Source organism: Podarcis muralis, chromosome 10 (genome assembly GCF_964188315.1).
Source record: "Podarcis muralis chromosome 10, rPodMur119.hap1.1, whole genome shotgun sequence".
In the NCBI taxonomy this organism is placed as follows: Eukaryota; Metazoa; Chordata; class Lepidosauria; order Squamata; family Lacertidae; genus Podarcis; species Podarcis muralis.
In genome coordinates, this window is record NC_135664.1 from 54,651,550 (window position 1) to 54,664,167 (window position 12,618).

A 12,618-nucleotide genomic window follows, 5' to 3' on the forward strand; every position below is an offset into this window, starting at 1 on the left:
ACTTTCTGGAAATCTTACACTGCTCCAGCGCAACATTATACTGGCAGCATTCTGGGAAATTAAAATAGAGGGGAATCTTTGCACCAATTTCTTACACCTACTTTTCTTTTAGTTCTCGGGTTCTTCTGCTTTTATTTTCCTTTCATCATACCCTTCCCCATATCAGATATTGCCTTGATCAAGAACAACGCCAAGGTGGGCAGCCGCATAGCTGTAGCCCTGAACAAGATCCAAAGAGCCCAGGGCTGGAGAGACGACTTGGCTCAAAATGAAAAAGTATCTCCTGTACCAAGACCGGTGAGTGGCCTGCTCCATAAGGGTTGCCACTCTCTCAGAAAGAAACAGCTTGGCTGCTACAGCTCATTTGCACATCGCCTTAACCTTGCGGTCTTGGCCTCAGGCTCCTCCAGGCAATGTGATGGTTGAGCATTCATCCGGATTTCTTTGCACAAAGCTTACCTGGTGGTTAGACTATGTTAAATGAGGGTCTTTAGGTCAGCCACCACTTTTGCCTTCTCGAAGACTAGCAGTGCTTCCCTGCAAAATATTTTTTCCCAAATGGAGATAATCTCAGTGTAGGAAAATATCACAAAAAGTCACAAATGTGGAGTTGAAATGAAAAGATCTTAAAAGTCATCTAGTCAAACTCCTCACTGATGCCAGTTTATGATGTATGTACACCAATCATGTATGAAAACAGAATGTCTCTTTTGTCACAATGATGCTTGCTTGGAAACGCAAATGTTGCAGTCATCGAACAAGAAGAGCAAAGAGGCGTGCCTCAAGGAAGTGCTTTTAAAAGCAGTAACTTATTTTGGTAGGAATGCCTAATGCATTTTCAACCACAGGCCATCCACAGGGGCACTAACACAAACTAACACATCCATTTTAAAATGGATACTCAAACATAACCTCCAGCAAACATGCTGAGTTTATCAGCTGTCTGATGTTGCATGAATGTTGGACAGTGACTATCTTGAGAGTTTTTAAAAATGCAATTTAACAATCATTTTCTACTTTCTCTCTGGAGGTTGTTTGTTTACAGTTTGCATTAGGTCTTTACATTTATTTACTTTTTTCAATATGTACTTTGTTTTACTGCTCCTAAGGAAAACCTTTTGGTTGAAAAGCACTGACCATTCTTCTGTGGACAAAGTTGATTTATTTGCTCCCACTGCCTTTCAGGGAACCCTCTCAAGGTGGCCTATGGAAGACTTTGAAAATGCAACATAATGTGAGGCACATATAGATAACAAGGTGTCCCCATGTTATGGACTACAACTCCCACCAACCTTTACCATTGGTCATGTTGGCTGAGGCTGATGGAAGTTGTAGTCCACAATATACACAACACATGCCACCACATTGTCTGTCATTTCTGTGAATTTACTACTTTCAGGCATCTGCTTGAAACATGTCTCCTCCTTCTCTTGTCTGATAACTACTGCACACCAAGCTTTCATTAATATGAGGGGTGTATCTAGATCAGCTTCTGCGCAACTTCTGATCCACCAAGCCAAGTGTTGATCATTATTAGCCCACCAAGGACTCAATAACCTTCCTTTGTTTCTACTGCCTTGGTGGCACTGCAAAAACTGTGGTTGTCTTCTGCTTTGAGCAGGACTGGGGAGACTGTGGTCCTCCAGATGGCGTTAGACCCCAGCACCCCTAAGAACCAATCCCCATGGTCAAAGGTCAGAGTTGATGGAAACGGGTGTTCAATGATGTCTGGACAGCTGCAGGTTCCTCAGCCTTGGCTTTGTGGGCATGTCCTGGAAGAAGGGCTCTGGAAGAGACCTCTGCTGATGGATTCTCCCTCCCTCTGACCCACCGACCTCTTGTTTTCCTTTCAGGTGGTCATTGGTGGTATCAACGTCGATTTCATAGCCAAGGCAAGAGATGCAACAATAGTGGTAATTGCACTTAGCAATATTTAAGCTCAATTTTCCTTACCCTAACCTGTTGCTGTAAAGCTCACCGGATGCAAGGAGCTCACATGTCACCTTTCCAGACTATTAGGAAGTATAAGGGCTGGCAGTCTGGAGGCAAGCAGGTACTGCCTAGGCAGGTAACCAAGCCTAAAAGGTGTTAGGCAGGCAAACAGGTATATAGGTGGTTAGAAATGGGCTGATCTGGGCAGATAGAAATGGGCCATCTGAGGATTTATACCAGGCATAGGCAAACTCAGCCCTCCAGATGTTTTGAGACTACGATTCCCACCATCCCTGACCACTGGTCCTGTTAGCTAGGGATGATGGGAGTTGTAGTCCCAAAACATCTGGAGGGCCAAGTTTGCCTATGCCTGATTTATACAGATGTACATGATGTTGATGTGAAAGCTGAATTTGTGTCATCAGAGAAATGAAGGTAGGGGAAGCAGTCTTCTGGGTGCAATAGAAAAGCCCAAGCTCACTATTTTTTCCAGGTACATCTGTCTGCCCCACAAGAGCAGCTCAATAATTCATTTATTTAACAAGATTTATAACTCACCTAATCAACAAAAACCTTTATGTGGTTTACATAACAATACGAAATATCCATAAGAAGCATACCATTAAAATATAACTTTAGAAACAGGTAGATCTAAGATTTATTGAAATATAAGTAAAACCAGCAGTTTTGGAACACATGCCTAAAAAGTTGGTGTTTGGGAATATGTACTTGAGTGACACGTTGCTTCACCAATCTGGTGCCCTCCAGATGTTTTGGACTACATGGCCATGTTGGTGAGGACTGATGGGAATTGTAGTCCAAAACATCTGGAGGGCACCAGATTGGTGAAGGCTGGATTAAACTGAGAAACTGGTTCAGAGGCAAAAGGTTTACAGGATCAGGCAAAAGCCTATTGGTCCCTTTTTTCCGCCTGATTTGTGCTAAGCTGCAATACCACCCTTTGGCCACATGTAGCAGTGTCACTGTAATGCAGTAGTTTGTATGGCAATTTACTACAGTGGTGCAGAGAGTAAGCTACTTGTTTCCTGCTGCCAGAGATGCCAGCGCCCTACAGGAGGAAAGAAGGGAGCGTTCTTCCATAGGCAGGTAGCAGCAGCAGCAGCAGCAGCTTAACACTGCCTTGTGGTGCCTAGGTGTGGTACAACTTGCCTCCCAACCACTTCTTATGGGTCACAGGTGTTGCTATGATAAAAATGATGGTTGTCATCATCATACACATGGACCCATGAGCTAAGAGAAATAAAAACGTTCCATAATAAGTGATGAAAACTCTGTGGAGTGCGGAAAAAGAAGAGGGTTTAAAGCTGATAAATAGAGTTGTTCACCCTATGTCATCTAGTGGAACATCTGATGCCAAGTGATGCGACACACCTCTTTGGTAAAAGTGAGCAGAGTTCCCTAGCCAAATGTCTGGCCACCTTTCTGAATAGCTGACAAGTGGATGAAGACAGAAATGGAAGAGTGTGATGATTGTTTAATTAACAATTAACTAAGAAAACACTTCTTAATCCTTGGAGACAGAGAAGAAAAGTACAAACCATGATGAATGTTGGCCTAGTGGATGATTGGATTTTATAGATTTTCCATTTCTAGAAGAAATATGGGAACCTCAGCAGATGACAGAAATAAGTTTATTGTAAGGAATGGCTGTAGCCTAGCTCATTTTGGATGGGGAAAGACCATAGGTGATTGTTACAGCACCTGCCTTGCATACAGACGTTTTGAGGCTCAATCCCTAGTGTCTTCTTATCGGGCTGGAAAAAGCTCCTTCCTGAAATCCTGAAGAGGTGCTGCCAGTCAAAGTAGACAATGCTAACTAGATGGATCAATAGTCTAAACTTGGCAGCTTCCTGTGTTCCAGTCCCATGAGATCACATAAAGTGGAATAGTCTCCATAGAACTTGGGTTTAACTGGAGCCAGTGTTGACAGCAGTAGCATTATGGTACCATCTGGGAAAATCAAGGCATATCTAATTTTTGCCCTGTTTTGTGGATTTCTCTGGATTTGCAGGGTGGAGGACAGACAAATCCATCAACAGTGAGACAGTCGTTTGGAGGTGTAGGGAGAAATCTAGCAGGTAATTCATTCTAATTTTGCTCTCTGCAAATTTTGCTCTCCAGCATATTGCTATGCTCAGCCTCCACATCATTGAGCTAGAAAGTTCCAGGGTCTCAACTCTCCCCAGGTTTGTTGGAAAGGAGGTCATTGGATGGGCTTGTCTGGTGCTTTTTTGATATTTGCTTTTTATTTACAAATATACAGGTTGAGCATAGTTGGAGATCTAATGTGGGAACAGTCCATTGCTCCCAGATCTCAAGGGAGACAGCTAGCACCCCAAAACACTCTCTTCTGGCACTTCCACATGACCTGTTTATTCAGCATTCGTCCTCATTTGTTTGCAAGCAGATTAGACAATGTTGGATATTTAAAGAGGATCCATTCTGATTTGTTTGTGGGGAGGTTTGAAGATATTGCATTAAATGAAGTGTTATCCCACACTTCACAGGGTGTGTTATTTACTGCAAAAAGTTCAATCTTTTGGGGAAGTGGATTTGTTGTGCAAGACCTCCCAACCAACAACATTTGTGCAACTTGAATCTGTCAGTATGTGCTTGAATCCCACCAAAACATAATGAATCTGAGAGTGTTACATCTCTCTTAGTCTCCATCTCAAACTGCAACCTCTCCTCACATGAAGACCTAGATTGCATCATCCTCAGTAAGGAGCAGGGAAAGGGCATCTCTCAGCTATTTCCTAGTTGTTCAAAAGACAGGTTATTGATCCTGAGCCAGATGGATAGTTTGGCCTGGTAAAAGGCACTTTCCTATATAAATTAAAAAGAGTGCAGTAGATATTTCACTGACTGATGACCCCAGAATGCTTCTACCTTGACTTTCAGATTCTAGGGTTGTTGGCAGATAATCCAGCTTTGTTCCATTTCTCTTTCATTTTCAGATTGCTTAAGTCGTCTTGGGAAGACCCCGTTCTTTATCTCTGTCATGGGGAAGGATGAGCATTCAGAGTCCGTCCTACGCTACTGCAAGCATATGGTAGCTCACAGCTTATGGTTATTCTAAACTAATCCGTAGCAGGGTGGCTGTTTTTCACAAAATTTCATCATTCAAGTCCCAGGTACCCACTCTCTGCTTACTATGAGATTCCTTGTGGGAGCCCTTCATTTTAGGGACACAGGAAGCTGCCTCATAACTAGTCAGAGGTGAGGTCCATATATAATAATAATATAATAACAATAATAATGTTATTATTTATACCCCACCCATCTGGCTGGATTTCCCTAGCCACTCTGTGCGGCTCAGTATTGTCTGCATTGACTGGGAGAAGCTCTCTAGGGCGTCTAAGTCTTAACTGGAGATGCCAGGGATTGAAGCAGGGACCTTCTGCAGGCAAATCAGATGCTCTGCCACTGAGCTACAGCCTTTCCATAGCAGGGAAGTTAGAGGAGGGGAATCTCAGATCCACCTGACCCGCCAAACTCTCCCCAGACTACATCTGCCTCGCTCCAGGTCACAGCCCTGAGTAAGCAAGGCCTGGCTGGAATGTGTCTTTGAACTCTGATAATGGCTCTTCCTTGTCTGGATGGAGGACCAAGAGGGGCGTGTATATAGAAAGCAGCCGGCTGTACAAAAGGTGTAAATTTTACATTCCTTTTTCTGCCCACTGTTGTGTCAGTCTCCACCCACCAGTGGAATGGGACCCTCAGAAGGATGTCCAGAAGGGAATGCGGCTCTCTGGCCTAGAATGATTCATCACCCCTCTTTTAAGCTAAAGAGAATGTGGAATTGAGGCAGCAGATTTAGAAGGCAACAGAAATGAGCTGGGAAAAGTTGAGAGGCCTGCATGCTCCAGGGCCATGGATATCAGTGAGACCCAGGTGCACCTGGGATGTGCCTACCTGTCCCAGTCTGCTCCTATGTGATGCTTCCTGGATTAACATTTGCTTCATGGTGTTATTCCAGGTCTCCTTGAACTGGAGGCCAGATTCATCATGCAGATGATGAAGCACATTCACTAGCTGGGCAGGCGCTGGTGCACATTTTGCTCCGAATGAGCTACAGAGAACAGAACACTAAATTTGTCTTTCTCCCCCTACCTTACTTTGAGGACATGAGAGGTGTCTTGCGACTGGAAGGGCACAACACAGCCACCTATTGTTCCGTATTCACAGGCAGCGGAGAGCTCTCCCTGGGCTTGGGAGACATGGACATCCACCAGCAGATCACCGAGCAATACGTAAGACCCTTCTGCGTACAGCGTGAAATCTCACTGCCTCTTTTCTGCTCATGGTGCCCTCTGCTTTCCTAAGGGGCAGAGGATGTTTTCTCAGGGTACCTAGGAAGGAAACAAAGGGGAAATCCAGAACTGGGTAATTCTGGAAGGCGGCATTGTGATGGAGTGCTGAAAGCCACCTTTCTGCCACTGCCGCCTCCACCCACAACTCCTTCCAGACTCTGTGTTTTTAGGACGTGCCGAGCTGTAGAAACACAGATAAACATAGCCACCTTGGTGGCTGAGTTGTATTTTTGGGACACTTAATGGAAGGGGTGATTAGGAGTGATTCAAGTGCAACCCCACCCTTTCCCCCTATTAATAAAAAAAGCCTGTGGGGGGGGGGGACCCAAGTCTGCACTTAACAGCTGATACTGTTTGGTTAAGAAGGTATGAATGCCTGCCAGTAATCCACTTATCAACAAGACCCTTAAAAGACTGAAGCTTAGCTCCTGGAAAGAAAAAAGTGGTCATTGTTCCCACCCTCTCACTACCTTTTTCCAATCCCCATTTCATTATTAAAGGAAGGAAAAAAGGAGGCACAGCTATTAAACGATATATGATTCCCTTGGATTCACACAGAATAACACAGCAACAAAAGCGCCTCAGAATTTCTGCCGGCTTCTACCTGTTGATGGATGCTGATTGCAATGTCGCCTTCAGTGAATGCAAGAGGCTGTTGGAGCAGGAGTGGGGAGCCTGCTGGACTACAAATCCCATCAGCCTGAGCCAGTGGGGCCAGGGATGATAGGAATGGCAAGCCAGCAACCTCTGTATGATCAGAGGTTTCCCACCCCTGACTAGGATGCTGGGCAAAACGTTAAGCTAGGTCTACACTAGTTAACTCATATAGTAGGGTTGGGACTGCAATCCTATGCCTACTTACCAAGTGGTATGTCCCACTGAAACCAACAGGCCTTACTTCTAAGTAACCATATGATTCTACTGCTTGTTTTAAAATAATGTGAATGTCTTGGATTTGTTGGATCCTGTTCATGTTTGTTGAGAACTAAGCCCTATTGGTTTGTGGGGAAGGCATCTGCCTAGACCAGGCTTCCTCAACCTCGGCCCTCCAGATATTTTGAGACTACAATTCCTATCATCCCTGACCACTGGTCCTGCTAGCTAGGGATCATGGGAGTTGTAGGCCAAAGACATCTGGAGGACCGAGGTTGAGGAAGCCTGGTCTAGACCTTGGAGACCTCCTTCTGAGGCTCCGCCAGATGACCTGGTCATGGAGCATCCTGAATTGCTTGTGCAAAGATGGCTCAATATCTGCTCCTTACTAAGCATCCTGATGTGTTTGCAGGTTGGCTATATGCCGTCTCAGCATCATCCCACATTTTTATAGTGTTTCCCCATCACTTTCCTATCCACAAAAAGTTCATTTTTGTCCTAGCTCCAGTCCCAAAGCTTCTTACATGTGAGTAAGTAAGTAAGCTTTTTTTCCAAGGCTTACAATGGCATAACTCAGGCTACAGGTACAGATCATCTTAAGGCATAGCTGTAGAGTTCAAGAATGACATCAGGTTCTGAGACCAGGACTAAAGATATGGAGATGACTCAGCAGCTGGTCCCACCCATCCCACCAGAATTTGAAGCTGAGTCGTGGCAACACTCGCTTGTGGGACTCCCTTTGAGTGTGATGCACTTGGAGCTGCATGCTTCTGCAAGGGACCTGGGTCTGTTGCTGATGGTGGATCTGCAGCAGAGTGATGTCACTGGGAGCAGCCAGAAGACCCTGGCCAAGTGGCATATGCCCAGCCAAGAACTTCCTTCTTTTACTTTAGGAAAAGAGGAACATCTCATTCCTGGAATAAACATGGATTTCCAATTGCCAATATTGTCTCTGTCTCTCATGCAATTTCCTCCAGGTGTCCACATTCAAGGAGACTCTCTGCTTGGCCCCACTTGTGTGCATTGATGGGAATGTGCCCGTGTCCACTATTCAGTATGTCTGTCAGATTGCCAGGGAACATCACCTAGCAGGTAAGAAGGGACACTCACAAAGCACAACCTAAAATGCACTGTGTTAACAAAGGAAGTGGCTTATACAGAGTCAGACTTTTGTCTATCTACCTCAGTATTGTCCACACTGACTGGCAGTGGCTCTCGAGTTTCAATCATGGGCCTCTCTCAGCCGTATGTGGCAACATCGTGGATATTACCTGTGACCTTCTGCATGCAAAGCAGCTGCTCTATCACTGAGCTACATCCCTTTCCACCTTCTCCTAGTAAGGGAATGTTCCCGGCATCATCTCACTCTGGCTTATTTTGCTGCTTATTTCCAGACCGCAGGAAAACTATTACGCTCAACGCCCTGTGTTCTGAGAGAGGGTGGCATATAAATAGAATCTTGATGACAATGATATATATTTTTTCTTTGCATTTAGCTCTTGTACAGTAAATCGACATTTTAAGAATGCAATGTGATGAAATCTCAAGTGAATATGAACCATTGTATTTGAATAGTGACATCTGTAAATGTCAGTGGAGGGCTCATCCGGGCTTCCTTTTGTGCTGTGTTTCTAGGCACAGGTCTGGACTTTAAAGCTCTATGTCCAAGCTGGCTTTGTGTGTGTGTCCTGGTGCTTTTCTCAGCAGCCAACCAGATTTATAGCATTGGTACTGCCCTGGACATTTTAATAGAAAGACAATGTTTGTAAACTAGACAGATGCATCATTGAATACGTATGATTCACGTTTGTCGGGTCAGATCGACTAACCCCATTTGATGCTCTTCTGAAGTGTGTTACGAGCCGACAGATGTGGACAAGGCTTCTAAGCCATTCCTTTCAGAAAGCTGGAGAGCCCTGGCCTGCATATCTCCCAATCTACGGGAACTAAGAGCAATCAACCGGACCCTGGGACATCCTGTTTCGGCAGGTGAGGCACTGTTGAGAGTGGAGGCCAGGAATCTTTTGTCCCCTCCATCAAAGCTAGGAATATACTGCATTTGCTTTATATGCTGAGTCAGACTGTGGCCAAACTATCTTAGCGTTGTTTGTCCAGGTTGGGAACCTGTGTGCTCTGGGCTACACCTGCCATCAGCCCTGATCATTGGCCATGCTGTCTGGGGATGGTGGGAATTGTAGTCCAGTAGCGCTGTGGGTTAAACCACAGAGCCTAGGACTTGCCGATCAGAAGGTCGGCGGTTCAAATCCCCGCAACGGGGTGAGCTCCCATTGCTCGGTCCCTGCTCCTGCCAACCTAGCTGTTCGAAAGCATGTCAAAGTGCAAGTAGATAAATAGGTACCGCTCCGGCAGAAAAGTAAACAGCATTTCCGTGCGCTGCTCTGGTTTGCCAGAAGCGGCTTAGTCATGCTGGCCACATGACCCGGAAGCTGTACGCCGGCTCCCTTGGCCAGTAAAGCGAGATGAGCACCGCAACCCGAGTCGGCCATGACTGGACCTAATGAGCAGCGGTCCCTTTACCTTTAACACCTGGAGGGCCACAGGTTCCCCATTATTGATGTAGAACCATGCAGTCTTGCAAACACATCTGTCACTGGATCACCATCTGTCCACCACCACCATTAGTCCCTTCCAGCTGACTTTTCCTACCATGACCCTACCTAGGAAAAAGGTTCCCCACTTGTAGCACAGAATGACAAGACAATGCCGACAATTTTATATATAAAAATACTTGTTTGCCTCCATTTCATAAAATATATCAAAGCGGTTTACAGCAAAACTCTGTGACACAATGGCTCAGCGCGTCTGGCTGTTAACCAGGAGGTTGGTGATTGGAGCCCAGCCAGGGATAGCTGCAGGCAGGATTCCTGCATTGCAGGGGTTTGGACTAGATGACTCTAGGGGTCCCAACCCTATGGGTGGCATTGATGCTCTGTGACTAATTTTCCTCCACTCTTAAAGATATGCCATCTACATTGGAAGATGCTCTCAAAACCTCTGTGACCCTGGCCCGGCCCTTACTGGGAGAGTTGTACTTTGTAGTTGTGACACTTGGCCAACATGGCGTCCTGGTTTGCAGCCGGAACATGAATGGGAGGCTGTCTCTTCGCCCTGGAACTTTCAACAAGGTAGGAGCACAAGGCAGCAAACGTGAAGGGATAAAAACAGTGAAGGCGGGAGGCATGAGCTACAGGTAAAAGGTACTTGGCAGGCAGGGAAATATAAAGAAAAGGGATGTCTGACACAAAATTCTACATCAAGTACCATTTCCCAGAGTTTTTTGGGAGGAAATCTTGACAGTTAAGCATTAAAAATCTAGGGATATTGTGGCAACTTAAGCTGATGTGCAGCTTGCGGATTTAACATATAGAATAAGAGAACAAGAAGAACATACGTTTAGAGAAGATTGGAAAATGTATATTGAATATATGGGGGGGAATTGTTTACACTTGAAAACGTTGGCAGCATTAATATAAATTCAGCAGTGTAAATAAGTTTTGATGCGATGTAATAATGGAGTACTGAATGGTTTAGTGTATGTAAAATATGCAGGGATTTATGATCGGCAAAATGAACCATGGCAAGAGAAGAAGGGAAGTCATTGGTATTTTAAGAATGATTAAATGAGTATTCTAAATTGTAACACAGATAGATATAAAATTTAATAAGAAATCTCTCTATCTCTCTATCATCTATCTATAATGTCAATGTAGGCTGGGAGACGGAATTCAAATATTGCAGAAAAATGGAAGCTATTAAAAATGTTGTCCCATCCTCACTTTGGTTTTTGAGTTTTCAGTAGATTGTGTAGGCAAAGGGAAGTTTTTATCTGTCTTTCATAACACTAGAACTCGTGGATGTCCCATGAAGCTGAATGTAGGAAAATTCAGGAAGGATAAAAGAATGGACTTCTTCACACAGTGCATAGTTAAAACTATGGAGTTTGCTTCCAGACAAGGCAATGATGGCCACCAACTTGGATGGCTTTAAGGGAGAATAAGACAAAGGCTATCACCAGCTACCTTACCAACCCACTGCAGTGCTGTGCCTTCACTGCTGGTCAGAGTATGCCTCTGAAGACCAGCTGCTGGGAGTCACAAGTTGGAAAGAGCGCTGCTGTACTTGGGTCCTGCTGTCAGGCTTCCCACAGGCATCTTGCCTGGTTGCTGTGAGAACAGGATTCTGGACTAGAAGGACCATTGGTCTGATCTGGCAGGACTCAATCTTTGCGAACATGAGGACCAGTAACTTTTCTCAGAAAAAATTGATAACCTGAGATTTTCAGAGTAGTCAATATTGCTCTTATGGACCAGTTTCAGTCCAACAAAGCATTCATGAAGCAGAGTACATATGTATACCCCTTAAAAAACAAATAAATCCAGAAATACCACTGTTCAGCTATTTGATGAAGGGAACTTTTCAATCTTATTTCAGTACTTTTTAGATCTGTTGTACTGACTCTACTGTCAGCTGCTGGTTTTATTCTGGACAAGATTTCATCTTTGTTTTATGGTTTTAATTGTTGACTTGCAAACCCCCGGAGAACTTTTGTTATTGTGTGGTACCCATCGAAATGTGTGTGTGTGGGGGGGGGGAAACTTAGCACATATTTTCAAATAGATTTCTGGATGTTCATTTGCAAGTATGACATTTGAGAATGAATTTTTTTAGGGTATCACTCCTAAAATAGAAATTAGCTTCACTTGTGGAGGTACTCCTAACCTGATCCCTGGGGTAATAACTGCTTACTAGTATGACACAATCTTTTATCAAGCAGAGCTTATTACCTGCCCTACTACTGTTACATTTCTCTCTCATCTTTATTCCAAATAGATCTAGGAAGTGTACATTTGTACCTTGGAAGCTGAATGGAATCTGTTCCGGAAATCCGTTCGACTTCCAAAATGTTCGGAAACCAAAACGCGGCTTCTGATTGTCTGCAGGAGCTTCCTGCAGTGAATCGGAAGCCGTGGAAGCCCCATCAGACATTTGGCTTCCAAAAATAGTTCACAAACCGGAACAGTCACTTCCGGGTTTGCAGCGTTCAGGAGCCAAAACTTCGAGAACTAAGCTGTTTGAATACCAAGGTATGACTGAACTTCATTCTCATCTCCATTTTACCATCAAAACCCTATGAGGTTGCAATAGGCTGAGCAACCATGAATGGCCCAAGGCCAGCCAGTGAGCTTCGTGACCCAAGTGGGGATTTGAACCCTGGACTCTCATGTCCTGGTCCCGCATGCTAACCTCTTCACCGCACTGGCTTCTCCTGAAATGAATAAGAAGTTCCCTTCTCATGCCTACTCCATGCGTAGTTCGGTTGGGTCTCTGGCTCCCCACCTCTAGGGTCTTTTCTACCTCTAGCATTCACCTGACAGTGTATAAAAGGAGCTGGAATTTGTCTTACAGTTCACCAGGTTCAGAGTGTTTCCCCCATTCTCTCTCCTATCTCACCTTGCAG

At 44.7% G+C, this 12,618-nt stretch overlaps 1 protein-coding gene across 5 annotated transcripts in view; it reads left to right on the forward strand.

Moving 5' to 3' along the window:
* The window catches only part of LOC114605551 (uncharacterized), a 30,255-nt gene that overhangs the window by 11,937 nt on the left and 5,700 nt on the right, over positions 1-12,618 (forward strand). For 3 of the 5 annotated variants that reach the window (XM_077935060.1, XM_077935062.1, XM_028746940.2), the window contains exons 10-17: positions 167-297; positions 1,854-1,913; positions 3,965-4,031; positions 4,911-5,005; positions 6,078-6,206; positions 8,117-8,231; positions 8,991-9,128; positions 10,119-10,285. In XM_077935060.1, the coding sequence (XP_077791186.1) occupies positions 167-297; positions 1,854-1,913; positions 3,965-4,031; positions 4,911-5,005; positions 6,078-6,206; positions 8,117-8,231; positions 8,991-9,128; positions 10,119-10,285 (902 nt within the window). Of the gene's footprint in view, positions 1-166; positions 298-1,853; positions 1,914-3,964; positions 4,032-4,910; positions 5,006-6,077; positions 6,207-8,116; positions 8,232-8,990; positions 9,129-10,118; positions 10,286-11,005; positions 12,612-12,618 lie in introns of those variants that run through there. The other 2 variants (XM_077935063.1, XM_077935061.1) reach the window with 2 other exon arrangements.